The sequence below is a fragment of the Tursiops truncatus genome, chromosome 15 (genome assembly GCF_011762595.2).
Source record: "Tursiops truncatus isolate mTurTru1 chromosome 15, mTurTru1.mat.Y, whole genome shotgun sequence".
Classification (NCBI taxonomy): domain Eukaryota; kingdom Metazoa; phylum Chordata; class Mammalia; order Artiodactyla; family Delphinidae; genus Tursiops; species Tursiops truncatus.
In genome coordinates, this window is record NC_047048.1 from 45,555,839 (window position 1) to 45,580,504 (window position 24,666).

At 37.5% G+C, this 24,666-nt stretch overlaps 1 protein-coding gene across 2 annotated transcripts in view; it reads right to left on the reverse strand.

The window, feature by feature from the left end:
* Window positions 1-24,666, reverse strand: part of MACROD2 (mono-ADP ribosylhydrolase 2) — a 2,000,643-nt gene that overhangs the window by 799,492 nt on the left and 1,176,485 nt on the right. For both annotated transcript variants that reach the window (XM_073792642.1, XM_033840110.2), the window contains exon 6: window positions 14,932-15,053. In XM_073792642.1, coding sequence (XP_073648743.1) covers window positions 14,932-15,053 — 122 coding nt within the window. The remainder of the gene's footprint in view (window positions 1-14,931; window positions 15,054-24,666) is intronic.

Consider the following 24,666-nt stretch of genomic DNA (forward strand, 5'->3'; position numbering starts at 1 on the left):
ACTCAACAGCCCGAGAGGCTTGTCTGCTCAGCCGCCGGGGCGGGCGGGGCTGCGAGCTGAGGCTCAGGCTTTGGTCAGATCCCTGGGAGAGGACTAGGGTTGGCAACATGAACACAGCCTGAAGGGGTTAGTGCGCCACGGCTAGCCGGGAGGGAGTCCGGGTAAAGTCTGGACCTGCCCAAGAGGCAAGAGACTTTTTCTTCCCTCTTTGTTTCCTGGTGCGCAAGGAGAGGGGATTAAGAGCGTCACTTAAAGGAGCTCCAGAGACAGGCGCGAGCCACGGCTATCAGCGCGGACCCCAGAGACGGGCATGAGATGCTAAGGCTGCTGCTGCCACTACCAAGAAGCCTGTGTGCGAGCACAGGTCACTATGCACACCCCTCTTCCGGGGAGACTGTGCAGCCGCCACTGCCAGGGTCCCGGGATCCAGGGACAACTTCCCTGGCAGAACGCACGGTGCACCTCAGGCTGGTGCAACGTTATGCTGGCCTCTGCCGCCGCAGGCTCGCCCCGCACTCCGTGCCCCTCCCTCCCCACGGCCTGAGCCAGAGCCCCCGAATCAGCAGCTCCTTTTTTTTTTTTTTTTTTTTTTTGCGGTACGCGGGCCTCTCACCGCTGTAGCCTCTCCCGCTGCGGAGCACAGGCTCCGGACGCGCAGGCTCAGCGGCCACGGCTCACGGGCCCAGCCACTCCGGGGCACGAACCCGTGTCCCCTGCATCGGCAGGCGGACTCCCAACCACTGCGCCACCAGGGAATCCCCAGCAGCTCCTTTAACCCTGTCCTGTCTGAGCGAAGAACAGATGCCGTCCAGCGACCTACATGCAGAGGCGGGGCCAAATGCAAAGCTGAACCCCGGGAGCTGTGTGAACAAAGAAGAGAAAGGGAAATCTCTCCCAGCAGCCTCAGGAGCAGCGGATTAAATCTCCACCATCAACTTGTACCCTGCATCAGTGGAATACCTAAATAGACAACAAATCATCCCAAATTGAAGAGGTGGACTTTGACAGCAAGATATATTATTTTTTCCCCTTTTCCTCTTTTTGTGAGTGTGTATGTGTATGCTTCTGTGTGAGATTTTGTCTGTAAAGCTTTGCTTTCACCATTTGTCCTAGGGTTCTGTCCGTCCGTTTTTGTTTTTTTTTAACTTAATTTTTTTTTATCTTAATATTTTTTTATTTTAATAACTTTATTTCATCTTACTTTATTTTATTTTATTTTATTCTCTTTCTTTCTACTTTTTCTCCCTTTTATTCTGAGCCGTGTGGATGAAAGGCTCTAGGTGCTCCAGCCAGGAGTCAGTGCTGTGCCTCTGAGGTGGGAGAGCCAACTTCAGGACACTGGTCCTCAAGAGACCTCCCAGCTCCACATAATATCAAATGGAGAAAATCTCCCAGAGATCTCCATCTCAACACCAAGACCCAGCTTCACTCAATGACCAGCAAGCTACAGTGCTGGACACCCTATAACAAACAACTAGCAAGACAGGAACACAACTCCACCCATTAGTAGAGAGGCTGCATAAAATCATAATAAGGCAACAGACACCTCAAAACACACCACCAGACATGGACCTGCCCAACAGAAAGACAAGATCCAGCCTCATCCACCAGAAAACAGGCACTAGTCCCCTCCACCAGGAAGCCTACACAACTCACTGAACCAAATCTAGCCACTGGGGACAGACACCAAAAACAACGGGAACAATGAACCTGCAGCCTGCAAAAAGGAGACCCCAAACACAGTAAGATAAGCAAAGTGAGAAGACAGAAAAACACACAGCAGATGAAGGAGCAAAATAAAACCCCACCAGACCTAACAAATGAAAAGGAGATAGGCAGTCTACCTGAAAAAGAATTCAGAATAATGATACTAAAGATGATCCAAAATCTTGGAAATAGAATACACAAAATGCAAGAAACATTTAACAAGGACCTAGAAAAACTAAAGAGGAAACAAGCAATGATGAACAACACAATAAATGAAATTAAAAATACTCTAGAAGGGATCAATAGCAGAATAACTGAGGCAGAAGAACGGATAAGTGACCTGGGAGATAAAATAGTGGAAATAACTACCACAGAGCAGAATAAAGAAAAAAGAATGAAAAGAACTGAGGATAGTCTCAGAGACCTCAGAGACTACATTAAATGCACCAATATTCGAATTATAGGGGTCCCAGGAGAAAAGAAAGGGACTGCGAAAATATTCGAAGAGATTATAGTTGAAAGCTTCCCTAATATGGGAAAGGAAATAGTTAATCAAGTCCAGGAAGCACAGAGAGTCCCACACAGGATAAATCCAAGGAGAAATACGCCAAGACACATATTAATCAAACTGTCAAAAATTAAATACAAAGAAAACATATTAAAAGCAGCAAGGGAAAAACAACAAATAACACACAAGGGAATCCCCATAAGGTTAACAACTGATCTTTCAGCAGAAACTCTGAAAGCCAGAAGGGATTGGCAGGACATAATTAAAGTGAGGAAGGAGAAAAACCTACAACCAATATTACTCTACCCAGCAAGGATCTCATTCAGATTTGATGGAGAAATTAAAACCTTTACAGACAAGCAAAAGCTGAGAGAGTTCAGCACCACCAAACCAGCTTTACAACAAATGCTAAAGGAATTTCTCTAGGCAAGAAACACAAGAGAAGGAAAAGACCTACAATAACAAACTCAAAACAATTAAGAAAATGGGAATAGGAACATACATATCGATAATTCCTTTAAATGTAAATGGATTAAATGCTCCCACCAAAAGACACAGACTGACTGAATGGATACAAAAACAAGACCCATATATATGCTATATACAAGAGACCCACTTCAGACCTAGGGACACATACAGACTGAAAGTGAGGGGATGGAAAAAGATATTCCATGCAAATGGAAATCAAAAGAAAGCTGGAGTAGCAATTCTCATATCAGACAAAATAGACTTTAAAATAAAGACTATTACAAGAGACAGAAAAGGACACAACATAATGATCAAGGGATCGATCCAAGAAGATATAACAATTGTAAATATTTATGCACCCAACATAGGAGCACCTCAATACATAAGGCAAATACTAACAGCCATAAAAGGGGAAATCGACAGTAACACAATCATATTAGGGGCCTTTAACACCCCACTTTCACCAATGGACAGATCATCCAAAATGAAAATAAGTAAGGAAACACAAGCTTTAAATGATACATTAAACAAGATGGACTTAATTGATATTTATAGGACATTCCATCCAAAAACAACAGAATACACGTTTTTCTCAAGTGCTCATGAAACATTCTCCAGGATAGATCATATCCTGGGTCCCAAATCAAGCCTTGGTAAATTTAGGAAAATTGAAATTGTATCAAGTATCTTTTCCGACCACAACGCTATGAGACTAAATCTCAATTACAGGAAAAGATCTGTGAAAAATACAAACACATGGAGGCTAAAAAGTATACTACTTACTAACAAAGTGATCACTGAAGAAATCAAAGAGAAAATCAAAAAATACCTAGAAACAAATGACAATGGAGACATGATGACCGAAAACCTATGGGATGCAGCAAAAGCAGTTCTAAAAGGGAAGTTTATAGCAATACAATCCTACCTTAAGAAACAAGAAACATCTCAAATAAACAACCTAACTTTGCATCTAAAGCAATTAGAGAAAGAAGAACAAGAAAACCCCAAAGTTAGCAGAAGGAAAGAAATCATAAACATCAGATCAGAAATAAATGAAAAAGAAATGAAGGAAATGATAGCAAAGATCAATAAAACTAAAAGCTGTTTCTTTGAGAAGATAAACAAAATAGATAAACCATTAGCCAGTCTCATCAAGAAAAAAAGGGAGAAGACTCAAATCAATAGAATTAGAAATGAAAAAGGAGAAGTAACAACTGACACTGCAGAAATAAAAAAGATCATGAGAGGTTACTACAAGGAACTCTATGCCAATAAAATGGACAATCTGGAAGAAATGGACAAATTCCTAGAAATGCACAACCTGCCAAGACTGAATCCAGAAGAAATAGAAAATATGTACAGACCAATCACAAGCACTGAAATTGAAACTGTGATTAAAAATCTTCCAACAAACAAAAGCCCAGGACCAGATGGCTTCACAGGTGAATTCTATCAAACATTTAGAGAAGAGCTTACACCTATCCTTCTCAAACTCTTCCAAAATATAGCAGAGGGAGGAACACTCCCAAATTCATTCTACGAAGCCACCATCACCCTGATACCAAAACCAGACAAAGATGTCACAAAGAAAGAAAACTACAGCCCAGTATCACTGATGAACAAAGATGCAAGAATCCTCAACAAAATACTAGCAAACAGAATCCAACAGCACATTAAAAGGATCATACACCATGATCAAGTGGAGTTTATTCCAGGAATGCAAGGATTCTTCAATATACGCAAAAAATCAACGTGATACACCATATTAACAAATTGAAGGAGAAAAACCATATGATCATCTCAATAGATGCAGAGAAAGCTTTTGACAAATTTCAACACCTGTTTATGATAAAACCCTGCAAAATGTAGGCACAGAGAGAACGTTCCTCAACATAATAAGGGCCATATATGACAAACCCACAGCCAACATCGTCCTCAATGGTGAAAAACTGAAACCATTTCCAGTAAAATCAGGAACAAGACAAGGTTGCCCACTCTCACCACTCTTATCCAACATAGTTTTGGAAGTTTTAGCCACAGCAATCAGAGAAGAAAAAGAAATGAAAGGAATCCAAATCGGAAAAGAAGAAGTAACGCTGTCACTGTTTGCAGATGACATGATACTCTACATAGAGAATCCTAAAGATGCTACCAGAAAACTACTAGAGCTAATCAATGAATTTGGTAAGGTAGCAGGATACAAAATTAATGCACAGAAATCTTGTGCATTCTTATACACTAATGATGAAAAATCTGAAAGTGAAATTAAGAAAACACTCCCATTTACTACTGCAACAAAAAGAATAAAATATGTAGGAATAAACCTACCTAAGAAGACAAAAGACCTGTATGCAGAAAATTATAGGACACTGATGAAAGAAATTAAAGATGATACAAATAGATGGAGAGATATACCATGTTCTTGGATTGGAAGAATCAACATTGTGAAAATGACTCTACTACCCAAAGCAATCTACAGATACAATGCAATCCCTATCAAACTACCACTGGCATTTTTCACAGAACTAGAACAAAAAATTTCACAATTTGTATGGAAACACAAAAGACCCCGAATAACCAAAGCAATCTTGAGAAAGAAAAACGAAGCTGGAGGAATCAGGCTCCCTGACTTCAGACTATACTACAAAGCTACAGTAATCAAGACAGTATGGTACTGGCACAAAAACAGAAATATAGATCAATGGAACAAGATAGAAAGCCCAGAGATAAACCTATGCACATATGGTCACCTTATCTTTGATAAAGGAGGCAAGAATATACAGTGGAGAAAAGACAGCCTCTTCAATAAGTGATGCTGGGAAAACTGGAAAGGTACATGTAAAAGTATGAAATTAGGGCTTTCCTGGTGGCGCAGTGGTTGAGAGTCCGCCTGCCAATGCAGGGGACACAGGTTCGTTCCCCAGTCTGGGAAGATCCCACATGCTGCGGAGTGGCTAGGCCCGTGAGCCATGGCCGCTGAGCCTGCGCGTCCGGAGCCTGTGCTCTGCAACAGGAGAAGCCCGTGTACAGCAAAAAAAAAAAAAAAAAAAAAAAAAGTATGAAATTAGAACACTCCCTAACACTGTACACAAAAATAAATTCAAAATGGATTAAAGACCTAAATGTAAGGCCAGACACTCTCAAACTCTTAGAGGAAAACATAGGCAGAACACTCTATGACATAAATCACAGCACAATCTTTTTTGGCCCACCTCCTAAAGAAATGGAAATAAAACCAAAAATAAACAAATTTGACCTAATGAAACTTAAAAGCTTTTGCACAGCAAAGGAAACCATAAACAAGACCAAAAAACAACCCTCAGAATAGGAGAAAATATTTGCAAATGAAGCAACTGACAAAGGATTAATCTCCAAAATTTACAAGCAGCTCATGCAGCTCAATATCAAGAAAACAAACAACCCAATCCAAAAATGGGCAGAAGACCTAAATAGACATTTCTCCAAAGAAGATATACAGATTGCCAACAAACACATAAAGAATGCTCAACATCATTAATCACTAGAGAAATGGAAATCAAAACTACAATGAGATATCATCTCACACCGGTCAGAATGGTCATCATCAAAAAATCTAGAAACAATAAATGCTGGAGAGGGTGTGGAGAAAATGGAACACTCTTGCAATGTTGGTGGGAATGTAAATTGATACAGCCACCATGGAGAACATTATGGAGGTTCCTTAAAAAACTAAAAATAGAACTACCATACTACCCAGCAATCCCACTACTGGGCATATACCCTGAGCAAACCATAATTCAAAAATAGTCATGTACCAAAATGTTCATTGTAGCTCTATTTACAATAGCCAGGGCATGGAACAACCTAAGTGTCCATCAACAGATGAATGTATAAAGAAGATGTGGTACATATATACAATGGAATATTACTCAGCCATAAAAAGAAACGAAATTGAGTTATTTGTAGAGTCTGTCATACAGAGTGAAGTAAGTCAGAAAGAGAAAAAACAAATACCATATGATAACACATATATTTGGAATCTAAGAAAAAAAAAAAAAAAGGTCATGAAGTACCTAGGGGTAAGACGGGAATAAAGACACAGACCTACTAGAGCATGGACTTGAGGAAATGGGGAGGGGGAAGGGTAAGCTGTGACAAAGTGAGAGAGTGGCATGGACATATATATACTACCAAACGTAAAATTGATAGCTAGTGGGAAGCAGCCGCATAGCACAGGCAGATCAGCTAGGTGGTTTGTGACCACCTAGAGGGGTGGGATCGCGATGGTGGGAGGGAGGGAGATGCAAGAGGGAAGAGATATGGGAACATATGTATATGTACAACTGATTCACTTTGTTATAAAGCAGAAACTAACACACCAAGTTTCCAATAAACATGTGAAAACAAACAAAGAAAAAAGATATAAGGATACCAAAATCTGTACTGGTTAGAGTTCTACCAGGGAAATAGAACCAGTAGGATATATATATAGATAGATAGATAGATAGATAGATATAGATATAGATAGATAGATAGATAGATATAGATAGATACAGATATAGATAGATATAGACACAAAAACACACACACACACACACATATATATATACACACACATGGGGATAGATACACTATTTTGCATGGAAGCTACATGGTATAACAAAATTATATTATTTAATCCCATTTTAAAGTGCTGAAAATATGACTTCAGTTTGTCTTCAGATTAAAATAAAATCTCAAATAATGTCAAAAAATAAATAAAATAAAATAAAATGATATACACATTGACTACAAAAAAAAAAAAAAAAAACAACTGTGATATCAAGTTAGTCGGAGGAGAAGAGGTAACAAATTAAAGGGTCAGCTTTTTAAGGCTGCAGAAGTCTTCTTGTAGAAAGGATTGCATTGATTGATGTGGCCTGTAATGGAAACTCAGATAATGAAATAAAACCAGCATTTAAGAATTTGAGGCTGAGAACTCATTGCCATGGCAACCCTCTCAGAAGGGAACTTGTATAAGAAAATAGGATTCACTTGACTATGTCTTAAAATGAAAACCTACACCACAGTGAAACAATTAAATGCAGAATTCCAAACTTGCTTACTGCCATAGTGCCTAGAGGTACAGTAGGTCCAGCATCTCTTCCATTGGAAAGTATTACTTCTCAAAACTTATGACTCATGGAGGGAACATCATCTAGCTTTGAGGCATCTCTATGGGCATTGGATGTTTTCTACCAGTGAAGATTTACAATTGTTTTCAGTCGATAAATCACTTAGCATCACACTCATATGGAAACCACAGTGGTATACACCATTCAAACAAACAACTATCTTTTGGTCTGCCCATAATCACAGAAAACTACCAAATTCATATATCAATTATTACTTATACTTCGTGGGAAAATCATTTTTTAACCTACATGAAATCTGGTTTATTTTCACAACCTAATCATTTTAATAAAAAACATCTATTTTTTATTGCATGTTTTCACTCAAAGAATGTCAAACTGGGTACACTATATTTTGTCAGTTAAAAGGAGTTTTCTTGAATACCTAATATCACTGACAAACATGAATTTATGCCTTTTAACTGATGCTGAGAGAAGAGATCACTTTGAACAGCATGGATTAGTTCCTAAAATTGAACCTGGTGGTAAAAGAATTTGACATTGAGAAATTTTAAATCATATTGTAAAAAAAAAAAAAAAAAAGAGAAATAGAGGTCAATAATAATATAAAAATCCTTATAATATATTTCTATGTTCACTTAAACAGAAAACGATAAAAGCAGCATGACATATAAGATAATACCTATGCTATTTTAATAACTCTACATCAGCATCTAGTGATAATGGATACAGTATTATTAACCTCTATTTACCAGCCCTTTCTCCATAAAATTTTTCCTTCCTGTCTTCAACCCTACCTCTGCCCCTGAGGTTTCACCAATATAAACAATTTCCATTTGCATATTTTAGCTGATATACATTCAAAAGGATATTCTGTATATGTTCAGTCCTCCTCCAGTGCCACAACACCCTTTTCGTTTTCTTAGGACATAACATTGTCCTAGAAATCAAAATCATTCAGTTGCTTGACTTCATGAGCAACTGATTATTCATTTCTCAAGTTACATGCATTAGAATACTGTGGTTCTAAGACCTGGATCTATTTTTTGACATCTACCTTTATCTTTTCCAATGTTTTACTGAGAAAATCTGCACCCTCCTAGACTTTTCTTTCATTTTTTTCCCTATGCCCATTTCCAGTTCATTCTGTTTCTAGTTATCCCCTACATGGTGACTTACGCTTTTTGCTTACACTGGAATCAACATTCTCAAGGTTGTCAAGAATGTATACCAAAGTAAATTTGCATACATTTGAATTTTGCCCAAGGGGAACTCATGGTTGGAGGAAAATAACTGAATCAATGTTTGAAGTAAGTTGGACGGAATAAGGTACTTGCACAAACCACATCTAGGACTCATGAAAGATTGGTCAGATTTTTCACCTGAAACTCTCTATGGTAAGATTGCATGATTAAAACCCTAAATTTAAACATCCTTGGTATTAATAAAGCTGTTCTAATTAATAATTCATAGAAGAGAACTGCCACTGTAAAATGAACCATTAGATTTATTAATTTCTTTTTATTCTTTTACAACCTAAAGCAAACATGTGGGTACATATTTTTAAAAGTTACCAAAAAGAATGGATAAAGGAGAAAAATTTAAGGAGATATTTTTTTCTAAATTAATAAAAGGAATAATATTTTTTTCATAGCAAAATGTTGTATCCACAAATGTCACATCCAGTAACCAAATAATTACCTTATTCCTAGATAATTATGTGACTTGCTTTTCCTTCTTCTCTATTTAAAAAGTATCTCCTTTTAGCACAACTAGAAGGTCAGTGAAATTTCTTTGTACCCCACTTTGTTTCCTGTTTCTCCCAACCTCCCTTCCAATTCTCCCCCAGGCAGAGGTGCTTGGTACTTTTATTGTCCTCTCATTTATCCTGCCAAAGTGAAAAGTAATTTGATAAATTTCTTCAAATTAAGGTATTAGGAAATTCATCATCTGCTGATCTCCTGAGTATTTGCATTTTAAAGGAAAATTGCAGAGAAAGAACAATTCCTGACCATCATAAATTACTCATTAATTACAGAATTTCAGGCTTCCATGGGAAGATATTTAAAAGTGATGACAGAACAAGAGAGTACTCTCAAATCATACAATGGACATGACGATCTGGTCTATTTATTTGTCTGAATGGTCAGGAGACTGAGACAAATTATATACTTGAAGGTAAACATTATATCCTCTAGGTCTTAGGAGATATCTAAAAATGTCTTGGAACACAATAGGTCTTATTATTTATTAAATAAATATACGATCATATTATTTGGTTTACCGCCAGCAAAATTTTGAAGAATATATTCCTTCAGAGAAATTAGAGTAAAGCAGACATCTCTGACCCCTCTGCTGTGACACCAAAGCCTTTGGCTTCATTTTGGCAGAAAAGTGTTACCATCAAATATTTCACTTATTCACAGACATTTCCCTGGCCCACTTGCAGGTAGGCAGGACGATGTGAATAGTTCTGGCCAATTAAATGGAAGCGGAAATTATGTGTGTCACTTCTAATCTGAGACAGTAAAAGGTTTATGCATGATTTTGCAAAGTTCCATGGCTGAGGAGGTTGTCAGCTCCAAATAGCAGAGCCCAGAGACAATGCGATGCCTAATTCGCCAGGGTCTCTGAATGCAGACCACTAAGATTTTGAGGTTATTTGTAGGTGTAGCACAGCCTAGCTGATCCAGACCAGTAGAGTAATACATTCCCTTTATGGCATTTACCACACTGCCTTATAGCCACTTTGTTACACATCTGCTACCCCACCTTAGCTAGTTACTCCTTATTTATTTTTGTAGCTTTATGGTAAAACAACACATAGTGGAAGAAACCATGATAACGTAAGAGTATTTTTTTAAGTTAAAAATTAGACTACAAATTTAAGACAGCTGCATGTGGTGACAAGATTAGTATAATTTAATTCAATTCAGTGCATCTACTGAGCAATAAGGGTTTGTGGCATGTTCTGTGCTGTCAATACACACATGAGTTGGTACTATTAACAATGATATTATTAATGATTATAAGATGATTTTAATAATTATTAGCAACATTAATAGTTTTAACTGCCTAAATAAACACAGTAGTATGAGATAATAGAAAATATATGATGGTTTCTGTCCCTAGTTACTGGCACAGAGCTCCTGAAACCTTTGTAATTTCTGAAGTGATAAGAACATGGGAGCATCTTTTGTTTTAGTATTTGTCTTTGATCCCATGCCTGACACAGGGCTCCTAAAACTCTTGTAAATTTCTAAGTGATTAGAGCACTAGAAGAATCTTTTGTCCTAATGAATTGACTCTGAGTGGGCTTCTGGATGACTTGAGACATGATTAGAAGCTTGGAATTTTCATTCCCATCCCTCATCCTCCAGACAAGGGAGAGGGGCTGGAAATGGAGTTAATGATTGATCATGCCTATGTGAGTAAGTCTCCGTAATACCTCAATAGTTTGGGGTTGGGAGAGCTTCCAGTGGGTGCACACATCCACACCAGGAGGATAAAAACCCGCCCCAACTGCACGGGGACAGAAGCTCCTGTGCTCCGGACCCACCCAGACCTCGTCCTATGTATCCCTTCATCTGGCTGTTCATCTGAATCCTTTATCACACCTTTGATAAACTGGTACATGTATGTAAGTGTTTCCCTGAGTTCTGTGACATGCTCTAGCAAGTTAATTGAACCCAAGCAGAGTGTCGTTGGACCTTCCAATCTATAGCTAGTAGGTCAGAAGCATAAGTGACAACCTGAGCTTGCAACTGGCATCTTAATGGTGTGTGTGAAGGGCGGGGGAGGGCTGGCAGTCTTGTGGGACTGAGCCCTGAATCTATGGGGTCTGACACTATCTCCAGGTACACAGTGTCAGAACTGAGTTAAATTATAGGACACCTAGGTGGGGTTGCAGAGAATTGCTTCGTGTGGGAAGAAACCTCCACACATTTGGTGACCAGAAATGTCATGAGTGAACTGTTCTGTGTGAGTAGTAAAGGAGACTCACAGAGAAGGAACACACACTAGGGAAGAATGAGATTTTTCCCTACATAGGAGGAAGAAAAAATTGAGATTTTCCTTTACAAATATACTAACTGGGTACTTCATGATAATTTATTTCTGTATAAAAACATCAAGAAGTGATATGATAATGTCTAGAGGTCTGGGTTTCAGAATATCAAAGCAAGAATGATCTCAATCTCCTAAATTTGCCAAATCATAAACTGTGAAAATATCTTACACTTGAAGTAATATTATCAAATACTTTTATAGAGAATACATTTTCCAGTTATTTTACATCCATTATTTCAACTGATCCTCATAATAGCCTCATGATTTAGACAGTAATAATTTACTGATTCTTTGTATATGGAAACTGAGGCTACAAAATACCGACATGACTTTTCCATGGTCACACTAAGCTGATCTGATAAAAGGGTTTATGGGAAATTTTCTTTGACGTGCATATAAATGAGCTCAAGTTAACTTTATTTTCCATCTTACTAACCAGGATTTTGATATCAGACATCTCTCCCCATCTATAGTAATGTCTATAAAGTGGAAGCCTGTACAATAAAAGATGTATCCAGTCATGATAACATTTCTAAGAATTTTCCATTTCCCCCCATATGACAAGGATTTGATGACATTAGCATCATTCTTTTTTTTAATGTTGGTCAAGAACATGACATTCCATTCCATATAAAGTAGAAAACCCCATTTCCTCCTGCAAGAAATGAAAGAAAGGCAGCCACCATGGGGAACAGCATGAAGCTTCCTTTAAAAATAGAATCACCATATGATCCAACAGTCCCACTCCTGGACATATAGCTGGAGAAAACTATAATTTGAAAATATACACACACCCCAGTGTTCATAGCAGCACTATTTACAATAGCCAAAACATGGAAGCAACCTAAATGTCCATCAACAGATGAATGGATAAAGAAGATGTGGTACATATACAAAATGGAAAGCCATAAAAAGAATGAAATGATGCCATTTGCAGCAACATGGATGGACCTAGAGATTATCATACTAAGTGAAGCAAGTCAGACAGAGAAAGACAAATACCATATGATATCACTTATATGTGGAGTATAAAAGAAATGATACAAATGAACTTATTTATAAAACAGAAACAGACTCGCAGACACAGAAAACAAACTTATGGTTACCAAAGGGGCAGGATAAATTAGGAGCTTGGTATTAGCAGATATACACCACTGTATATAAACAAGATAAACAACAAGGTCCTACTGTATAGCACAGGGAACTATATTCAATACAACACTGTAAATCAATATTGTTCGATAAAAAAAAGAAAAGAAGCAGCAAGGAAGGCAGATTTTTTTAAAGAATATGAGACAAGATATTCGATGGCAACTCCAGTCAACCATGTAAGAACACGGTGATTAATTTAGCTGGACATTTTCCTTCATATTTTGCAGATATTTTCCATCTCCATTTTTATTTACTAATATTGCAATGACTTCAGTTTAGTGCCACCACGTGCTAATTTTATCCAAGTCACATGTAATTAACCCCTCAAAATCATCATCAAACATGGTAACATAGAATAGACCTAATTCCAATCTCAGGATGACTAGAGTATCACATTGTAGGGCATCTGATAAAAGTTAATTTAACTTAGTCGATAATTCTTCCACTCTTTACCTCATGGTAGCAAGTACAGTAACAGCAGATATGATTATTTTAAGGTCATCATAGTTAGGGATGTTTATTTTTTCTGTTAAAAGGATGGGTGATGTTTTTACACTGTTTCTAATGGGCTAGTCTCTTCTTACTTTTTACTGACTTCAAGAAAATCATTAGAGATGCCAGTGAATTTGTTAGCATATTCTCTTCACGTCGCAAGGTCCATATTTCCCAAGTTGGAAACTTCTATACATATCCATCTTTCTTAGCACTTCAGCCCCATTTGCCTCTTTTAATCAATAAGCTATATTGACAAAATTTTAATTACTCCCAGAAAGTGCACACCTGTTTTGATTTTTGTTATTTTCCTTTAGAGAACAAAATGAGTCAACTGGTTTAGTAGCTTACTTTGCTCCCTCTTTGAACTTCAGCTTTCTCCTCTAAGACAAAATAGTGTCTAACTTATTGATTCATTTGCAAAGAGAAAATTTTTAAAAATCAGAGAGTGAGATGAAATATCTAGCTCTGTTAACAAGTAGGCAAAGATGTAAAAGGCGGTATAATTGGCTTGAAAAAAAGTTGTCTTATTTTAAGCAAACTCACATTGGAAAAGGCACTTCATAATTATAATCATGCATGAAAAGTACAGCAACCATCCAGGGTTATCTAAATGTGTCTGACTCTCGATGCTCCTTCATGCAAATAATAAAACCACCACTTCTGTGAACTCGCAAGCAATGCTGATCCATTCAGCCTGCTGAGAAGTCAAGTGTTTAACTATCTTCCTGTTCCATGATTTCGGCAAGGTTAACATCTATCTGAAAAACCCAAGGGATTCTGCCCAAATTAACTTACGATTGGGTATTTACACTCTCATTTTTCTCATAGTTTTATTTTACTGGTGTAATTGAGATGTAATAAATGTAGGGCATGTTGCAAAAGAAAAGCAGGTGAATAAATATCTCCAAATCCAGCTAGAGGAGACCCCCTTTCATCTCAGCCTACTGCTAAGGAAATAGATTAGATCCACATTTTCTGAACTCTCCCATCTAAATTGATAGAACTAAGAAGGGATGTGGCATACCCAACTACAGAGTATTAGTTTAGGAAGACCAAAATCAATCTAAAAGAATAGCATCTTTCAAGTTAAAACACACACACACACACACACACACACACACACACACACACTCACAAACATTTTCTTCAAAAGATAAGGGCAACAAGGAGAAAATAAATTAGATGTGATGGTTCCAGTTCTGGGACTCTATACTTTTAAATTCTAAAACAATTAGGCAAATATTTAGGGTATACAAATGAGTGGAGTCACGATAACCGACAGACTACATCACATACTAAGGTCGTTAAACTTAGCTTTTAGAATTATAGAAATGATATCCTACCCTCATTTTGGACAAGATTGATTTTCCAGTATAAAAAGGCTGAAAAAGAATAAGAAACAAGAAGCATAAAAGTACTTACAACTGATCGGATGTTATTTTCTTTCACCAGTTTCAGAGATGATTTATAGCAATTTGCAAGGTCTTCCTTGTGGGAACCATTAATATGGCCTCTGGCTATTGGTCCTACGGTATGGATAACATCTGTAAATACAAAAGGAAGGAAAAATAGGATAAGCAAGATATTTTTCACTTTTCACATAATTGGTGCTTTATTTATTTTAGGTATTTGTGTTGGAGCTTGGAGACAAGCAGGCTAAGAAATACTGATGATGCAAATGCTTCTCTGGCAAAAGATTTTAGATAGCACAGCTTTTTAAAGTAGGCAAATTTCCAGGAAGGTGATAATTGTGAAAAGGAATCCCCTACCAGTAAATTTTTCCATCGCTACTGGTCAGATCCAAGCATAACAGATTATAATATAAGGTGTGAATAATTGGCACGCTGGCAGAAGACAAATCCTCAGTGGGAAATAAACTGAGAAATAGTTGCCTACAAAATGAACATTCTGAATTGACATGGGAAGGAAGTACCAATCTTACACATCACCTTACTTATAAATAAGACAATAGTATCAGGCATTGTACACAATAAAGAAGGGCAAGTTTCTGGAAATATGTCAAAAGAATTTATAATAATCAGTAATAACACTAAAAGGGTTATTTTTTAATTTAATTTATTTTTTAGTACAGCAGGTTCTTATTAGTAATCTATTTTATACATATTAGTGTACACATGTCAATCCCAATCTCCCAATTCATCACACCACCACCATGACCCCTTTCCCCTCTTGGTGTCCATATGTTTGTTCTAAGTCAATAAAGGTTGTAAGAAATAGACTAAATTTTAATCCAAATTACTTGAAAATGCCTTGTAACTCCTGCTTCTCAGTCTTATCTGTTAATCTGGATTATAAACTTATTTAAATGATGTGAATAACAATAACTAATCAACTTTGATCAAAAAAGAAATTCAGTCATTAGAATATTATAATGAAAATAAATGACTTGCTTTGGCTAATCAGTATCACTTAATTTCAAAAACAGTAACAAGAGGATAAGAACGCTTTACCAAAATGCAACTATGGAATAGTTTTAAATTGCATATGAAATTTAAATAGCAGAAAATAAATCACTAAGAGAAAGATCTTTATTAATTGTCTGCTAAATGTCGAGAGTATTATTTAATGTTGAGAAAATCCCCAAATGTTGATTTCAACTTTTAATGACTTAAAACAGTATTTAAACCCTTGTCAGATAATGTTGAAGATGATATCTTGTGATCAAAATAGGCAGAAACCTCATTAGTGAGTTTATGCAGATGTTATTTCACGGACAAACCTGGCTTTAAAGTGAGAACCGCTACGACATATTAATAGAACAAGAGGAAAAAGGGAGATTAGGTTGTATTTAGCAAAAAACAAAACAAAACCAAACAGACACACAGACACACACACACACTAATATTGTTTTTGTAATAACAGACAAGAATTGCAACAGGATGTCCCAAAGCAGGTTCAGTAAGATATGGGTTTAAAGGTCAATTAAATTTGGGGATCACCAGGTGAGATTAAGTCAATCAGTTACCTTAGTGTAGGGTTCCTCTGGACACTTAGGATGCTACAATGAATTGTGAGTCTCCACAAGGGAGGGGCGTGATGAACACAGAACGCTCTGTTTCCAAAATACATTTGACTAAACCTAAGGTTTGCAGATTCCTTCATGGGCCTAAGTTTCCACAAATTAACCTGTGCCCCGTTATTCCAGGGCAATTTTGGCACCCCCCCCTTGCCATTGTTGAAGGTGAAATCTATGTTTGTTGTTTCTTTTGTTTTATTTGTTTTCTTAAACCTCATTCCCAGTGCCTCTGTCCATCAAATACCATATAAAAGAGCAACAGGATATCACCTTGGTTTCCTTATTTTGTGGATGGAGAAGGTCAAGAATAAATGTCTCTTATCCAGGTCATAAAGATGTGTCTACTTTTGCCAAGTGAACACAGGGCTTAGGGGCATTAATGGGAAGAAGAGAGAGAGAGAGAGAGAGAGAGAGAGAGAGAGAGAGAGAGAGAAGTCCATAAAGGCTGGAAATAATGACAATAAATAAATGTTTCCTTTGCTTTCTCCCTTAGCCATCTTTCTCTAACTTACATGGAATTTTTGAAAAATTATTCCTTGCATTTCTTCACTTCTCCATTTAATTTAAGTCTGAGGACAAACAGCCAATAAAAGAGCATCCTCAACATCAAAATATTGATCTCTGTTGGTTATGCTCTGCATTAAATTTACAGCATCCAAGATCAAGTGTTATTATCGACCAATATCACAACCTCTCAGATCCACAAACCTATAAGGCTCGAAAGGAAATTTTCTTCATTATTTTAATTGTTTATAGTACTTATGGGTGACTCTGACACACCAAGGGGTTCCCCCTTTTCCTGTTATAAAATTCAGTCAGGAGGCCTGTTTTCTGATTCCAGCTCCAGCTCTGACTAGTGGAGTAATCCAGATGAAGCCATCCTTTCATTGGTCCCTGCCTTGGTTTCCTTATCCACAAAATGAATCAGCTGCTTAGATGATCTCTGTGGTCTCTTCTGTGCTTGTGGCATCATTAGTATTTAACCTTGTAATGGAGACAGATGGAGTACAGAATGATGTCTGGGCAGTTAAAAGGACTTTAAACACTGTTAAGTGGCTCTCAAGCATTTTGAGTATAAGGATCCTCTTTTTCATATCAAAAGTCTTATGGTCTACCCTTTCACAGTAGTAGTTTCAAAATCCACTGATTGAGAACAAGTTAGAGAAAAACAGCTATTAAAACCTCAATGATGCTTTGTATTAATTTACATTTTATTAAACACAATACAATCTTCAGAGTGGACATATGCATGTGAGATACACGAGATACATGCATTCAATTTATGCAATTATCTTGCACATGAATTTGTGGATTCCATGGTATAAATAAGATAATGTAAATAGAAGTGTTTCATCTGATGCCTGGTACAGGCAGACACTCAAGAAATACTAATTATCAGCAGCAGCGGCATCCCAGGCATCCTGAGCATACAGGCAGGAGTGGCAGTTACCTTTCCTCTGGTGTGGAAAGAGCACCAGACTGTAAGCCCTAAGATCTGATTATAATTGTCAGAAGTCCCAGATCTGTCACTAACCAGCTGTTGACCTTGGGCAAGTCATTCTTCTCTTTGGGCTTTGGTCTTAAAACCTAAAAGGAGTTGAATAAGATGGCCTCTAAGATTCTTTGCAGCTCTCAAATACAATCCCTCTTCTACATGTCTATCAAGAATTAAGCTATAGTTTCTGAGTAGTCTAATTCACTACTTTCCAGACAAATGAACATCAGTCATGGTTCAATTTTCTCCAACATGCCTATACAATGAAATGCAAACTGGCACCATTCCCAGAGACAGTGGTTAACCATATCTTTCCAAATTACACATGTAGACTCCTTTTGGTATAATAATTCGATTTCTAGGAATATATTCTGTGGATGATATGCTTGGAGACAACCTAAATGTCCATCAGTAGGGGACTAGTGAAATAATTGTACATTTATACAATGAAACATTATGCTTCTGGAAAAAGGACAATGAAGGTATTTATGTATGAATATGGAAAGATATTCAGGATATATTACTATGGAAGAAAAAGAAAGAAACAAAGAAATAGAGAGAGAGAAAGAGAAGGAAGGAAGGAAGGAAAGGAGGGAGGGAGGGAGGGAGGGAAGAAGGAAGGAAGGAAGGAAGGAAGGAAGGAAGGAAGGAAGGAAGGAAGGAAGGAAGGAAGGGAGGGAGGGAGGGAGGGAGGGAGGGAGGGAGGGAAGGAGAGAGGGAAGAAAAGAGATGCAGAAATGTTAAGCATGGTACCATTAGTGTAAAAATACCTCCACAGATGTAGAAAAGAATGCATATTTGTTTTAATATATGTATAAAATATCTCTGGGAGGATAAACAAGTAATTAACAGCAGTGGTTAACCTATGAAAACTACAAGGATAGGGCCAAATATGGGAAGAAGATACTTCACTGTTTACTAATATTTTTGATGTTCAAATTATGTGAATGTGTTACCTATACAAAAATTAAGTATTAAAACAAAGATCATATGGTTAAACCAAGTTCCTGAATTCCATCTACCATATTCCTACAACATATAAAGACTGTTAATGTGCTCTCTAAAGATGATCTTATATCACTATAAATAAGAAAATACACTTAAAAATATTTACATAATTTCAAGGGATTTAAAATAATAACTCCACTAGGTATATTTTTCTTTTATTTTGCTACTCTCAATAATCTCTTTATATAAAACAATTATTTTCAGGGTTTAAATGGTAGGAAAAATGGCATTTTTTACCTATATGGCTTATATCTATACTTAAAGTTTTACTATAATTTTAATATGCAAATTGAGTCTTAGATACCTTACAGTGAATATGTAGGACAGGAACATATTTCTCAGGTATCTCAGTTACCAAAGAATTTTGTATAATGGTCAAGAATTTTTAGAGATGAAAAGGACAGTAGAGAAAATTTAATCTATTTTCCCTTGCTCAGTGGATCCACAGGAGAAAGAATTATGCCCAAAGTCACAGATCAGTGTGGGGAGACACACTATCACAGAGACAATATGATTGTCTCTGTGTGGCTACTTATTGAACGAAATGGCATACACTTGTATATATAAAGTTTGTCATGCTTATCATGAATTCCATTACTTTAGCCTCATACTTTGTATACATGCAAATTCTGATTGGCTATTGCTGTGCAAGAAATTACCCCCAAACATGATAACTTAAGACAACAATGCTTTATTATTTTTTATGGCTTTTCTGGATCAACAATTCTGAAATGGCTCAACTAGGGGGTCTGGCATGGAGCCTCTCATATGGTTGTAGTTGGGTAGTGGCTGGCAGTGGAATAGTGTGGGTTCCAGCAGCTAAGGACCGGCCCGCCAGACATCTCTCCCTCTTCCTGTGGTCTCAGGGACTTTCCATGGGGGCCAGTTTGGGTTTCCTTATGGAAGCCTCAGAACAGTCAGCTTGCTCACATGACAGCTCAGGGCTCCAAGACCAAGTGCGCCAGAGGTGGAAGCTGTGTTATCCTTTCTATCCCAGCCTTGGGAGCGACACAGTGTTACCACCACTGTACCCTGACTGGTTGCAACTGTCACAAAATTCCACCCATTTCAAGTGGAATCACGCAGACTTCACCTCTTGATGGGAGAAGTAGCAAAGCATCTGTGGACATGTTTTAAAACGGGCACAATGAAGGATTCCCCAGACACCTGGGGCTTTTGGGGGGTTAGCATGTTTATCAAATACCAAGTGTTGTGGTAGATAAATAAGATATCATAGGAAAAACTGATATGATTATTTCCATGCAGTCATTCATGAAAATAGTATGGAGGTTCTTCAAAAAATTAAAAATAGAACTACCATATGATCCAACAATTACACTTCTGGGTGTTTATTCAAAGGAAAGAAAAACATCTCAAATAGATATCTGCACCCCCATGTTCACTGCAGCATTATTTACAACAGCCAAGATATGGATATAACCTAAGTGTCCATTGATGGATGAATGGATAGAAAAAATGGGTTTTATATATATAAACAATGGAATATTATTCAGCCATAAAAGTGAAGGAAATTCTGCCACTTGTGATAAGATGGATGGGACTTGAGGGCATTATGCTAAGTGAAATAAGTCAGAGAGAGGAAGACAAATACTGTATGATCTCACTTACATGTAGAATCCAAAAAAAAAACAAAAACCCAGCAAACTCATAGATACAGAGAACAGATCGACGGTTGCCAGAGGCTAGGGGCAGGAGGGGATGCATGAATGGATGAAGGAGGTCAAAAGGTACAAACTTTCAGTTATAAGATAAGTCCTGGAAATATACTGCACTGTATGGTGACTATAGTTTCTAATACTATATTGTATATTTGAAAAGTTGCTAAAAGAGTAGATCTTAAGAGTTCTCATCAGAAGAAAGAAATCTATTTCCAGTATGAAGTTCTCAGACCTATTATCTTTATAAGTCAGCTGCTGATTTAATTTAAAAATCACAGCTAGAGAAAGACTGAATATGAAATGAATATGCTTATCAATTGTAAATACAATCTAATTTGGAGATCACAATATGACTGTAGCTCCTAGACAGAACTGCCTGGCCCAGCACTAACTTTGTTGTTTCTTCTGTCTTAAAGTCTGTAGGCAAAGGAAAGGGCAGGGATGGCTGTTACAGAATCAGCATCGTATCTCACTGTGAGCAATGAAAATAATGTTGTTTCCCTAAATTGTCCAGCTCCACATTCCAGAAATGAAGAGCAGCCTTCATGCACTTGAAGCCCTTTCTTACACAACTGAGGAAAGCCAAGAAAACAGCAATGCGGTCTAAACATTTAATCAACATCTCAAATGCAAGCCCTGGAAGAGGTATGCAAAATGGGATGGCAGGTCGTTTTGTACTTTATCTGACTAAAGTGTGGCAAGACAAATCGAGTCTGATTTTGTTCATCTATTTCTGAAATCAATCAGCCTATAAATCAGCTCTTTTGTTTTGAAGCTATAACCACCACCTTGTGCTCCCCCCACCTCGTTCTATCCTGGGAAATTAGTCTGAAGTCTGTAGAAAAGGAGGGTAGGATGGAAGGTTGTCTTTGAAGGGGGTGCCGGAGGGAGTATGCTTTCATTTCCAAACGTGTAAATTGAAAAATGTGCAATTGGAATGCCAAATAAATATTGAAAGCAGGAGAATCATTTACTAAGATTCGATCGGACTTCCGCGTGATAAAACAAATGCAGCAAAAACATTCTGCGAAAAAATATTAGCATAATGAATTTTAAAACAACTGAGGGAACACATATAGGTTGCTCTCATCGTTTTCCATCTGAGAAGCAACTGTGCTACATTCAAACTGTTAATGAAGAGTCAGACCAAGAGTAGAATCAATTACACGTTGCTTTCATTCACTCCACTCTTGTATTCATAAGCATAATCGGGCCATCTAACAGACTGCATAATGATGTTGTGCCCTGTCAATCATATTCAAATTGCATGAATTTTAAGGAGAAAAACCAATGCATGGAATTAAATTGATTTTCTTTTCTAGAGCTACAACCACAAAACCAAGCACTAAAAGTATTATTTGCAAATCTTATTGGCCAATTTATATGATAAGCACCACCAATCTGCAGCTTGAAACAGAATACTTGAAGTTCAGTTAACGGGAAATTGAATTACCACCTGATAGCATTACAAAGTAAATGCTGTCTTTTTTCTCCATTTAGGGCAATGTTTTCAGATACACATTTCCAGAGCTTGTTTTTATTATATTTCAAGAAACAATCAATTGTCCATAAGATGTTCCTTTTCAGTCTACAGCAGACATCAGTTAGATTGGATTTCAGCTGCAGCATGTTTCTAAATTTGGATTATTCTCTCATACATTTCTTCAGCTGCATGTTTGATTTCTTTCCATGTTCAGAAAGACTAGTCATACAGCTTTGCGCATGACTTTGGGATAAGCCAGCACTTAACAATGTTATTTTCTAGTGCATTTTCCTTTGAGTCTGTGAGTTGAGCCTGTTAGATTTCCCTCCAGTGTTCTTGGTTATAAAGGGCTTCTAGTTCACCCTAGTTCACCTCTCTTAGCCTCCTTGGTGCTGTGGTTCCCTAAATAAAATGTCTACGTCTATGTCTACGCCTAAGATTAAATACACAGTAGCTAAACACCATTTGCATTTTACAGCTGATAAAGGCACCCTGAATGCACTGTCAAAGCTTGAAGGAGTACACCCAGCTCAGTTTGAGGTTTGAATCCCATTTTTACATTAAAATGTGACAGTGTTGCCACGTTTTGGGCATCTTGTGCTGACAATGTTTCATGTTTCATTGACTTCAAAGTTGTGAAGTTTTAAGCTTAAGTTGTGAGGGTCAAGTTTTAAAATAATACTTGAGCAATTTCTACCAAAATGTTATCCTCCATATTAAAAAAAGAAAGAAGGAAAGAAAAGAAAGAAGGAAGGGGCAAAGCTCATTTTAAATTTTTTACTAGCTCTACCTCTTCTGCCAAAAGTTTATTTTAGGTCAGTCCTATTGATGGGACTGTGTCCTATTTCAACTGGACACCTACACATAAGGGTCTATTTGCAATAATATAGATTGAAATTTGTATAAAAGGGATATCCTGTGGTCAGCCATTTATAGACTCTTGGAGATTCCACAGGGTATTGGGGGCATCTGCATTACAATAGTGTTATTTCCAACAGAGAGGGGTCTCAGAGGGACTGTGGGAAGCTGAATTTTCTGCAAAATTCCAACGTTTCACTATCATTTTAGAATGAACCAAAAGAGAACACATCCTAGAAGGAAGTGAGTCAAATACATGGCATTTTTAATACTTCAATAGCAGGGGTGAGAGGAGGTGGAGGTCCGGATAGACAATATGACTTTTTCAAGGAAAATAATAATAAGGTCTTTGTTCTGGTTCAAGGGATGGATGGCAATTGGCAGCCTTTTCAGAGAGATGCAAAACCAGTACTTTATGAAGACACAAGGGGAAAGTAGGCTTTAAAAATTCTATGTAGTGAGTAAAAATAAATGAACGTCAGTCCCCTCCACAGGGTAACTCTACAAATGTGGAATCTAGGCTGGGACTGAAGTGTGCAGAGGGGTCAGTGTGCTTGTTTGTCAACAGCCTTCCTTTATAGCTCCCTTGCCACCACAAGTATGGACTAGAAAAGCTTTTTCGCAATCATTCACTTAGTCATTCTCTCCTTTTTTAAATAAATAAATCCACTAAGTGCCAGGTACATAAGGTAATTGCTCTGTTCACTCACACCAAACAGGTCTTGTGTTTTTTCTGACTACAGGCCTTATCCTGTATCCTTTCCTCCATCCTTGCCTCTCAAGATCCTTCCCATCCCATGAAACTCAAAAAGAAGTGACCTTCCTTGAAGATATGATCCATGAACCCCACTACATGAACTAAACTGAACTCAGTTCTCCTCTTCTGGTCTCCAATAACACTTTCATTTGACCATTTACATGACTTTTAACATGAACATTTCTGCACACACAACTAAGAAGATTCCATCAGTCAGAGCTCTCCAATAACACAGCATTCTGCCTGAGGAGGCAGGGAATTTCCTGTCATCAGAGGCCATCAAATATGACTATGTATGCATCGAGATTCCTTCTAACTCTGTGATGTTATTCTGTGTTTCCTGTCTTCATGTGGAGACTACGCTTCCACCGCAGAAAACATGACCAATCTATGTCTGAGTCTCCTGGCAAAGCCAAGAACTCTATGGGAACAATTGCCTAATAGATAATTAGTGAATCTGTGAGTGATTCAGTAAAAGTTGGCCTGATATAATCAATCTAATCAGAGATGATAAACTGGATTAGAGGAAACAATGAGGTGAAATGGACAGACTAGACTGAGCAAGTAGTGGAATGTAGTTTGACTGGTTCAGATCATTCAACATAAATTTTTATAGAACTAAGAATCTGTTTCTTCACAGAAAGACTTAGCAAAGCCTGATCAAAGATTTCCTAGTAAGTGCACTACAATTTAAACACACACACACACACACACACACACACACACACAATTCTAATACCATCACACTTTTTAGTAAAAGCTATAAGATTCTTTCCCAAGACTTCCAACAGAAAAAAAAAAAAAAAAGTGTGCAGTGACTCCTTTGCCTTTTTCTGCAAG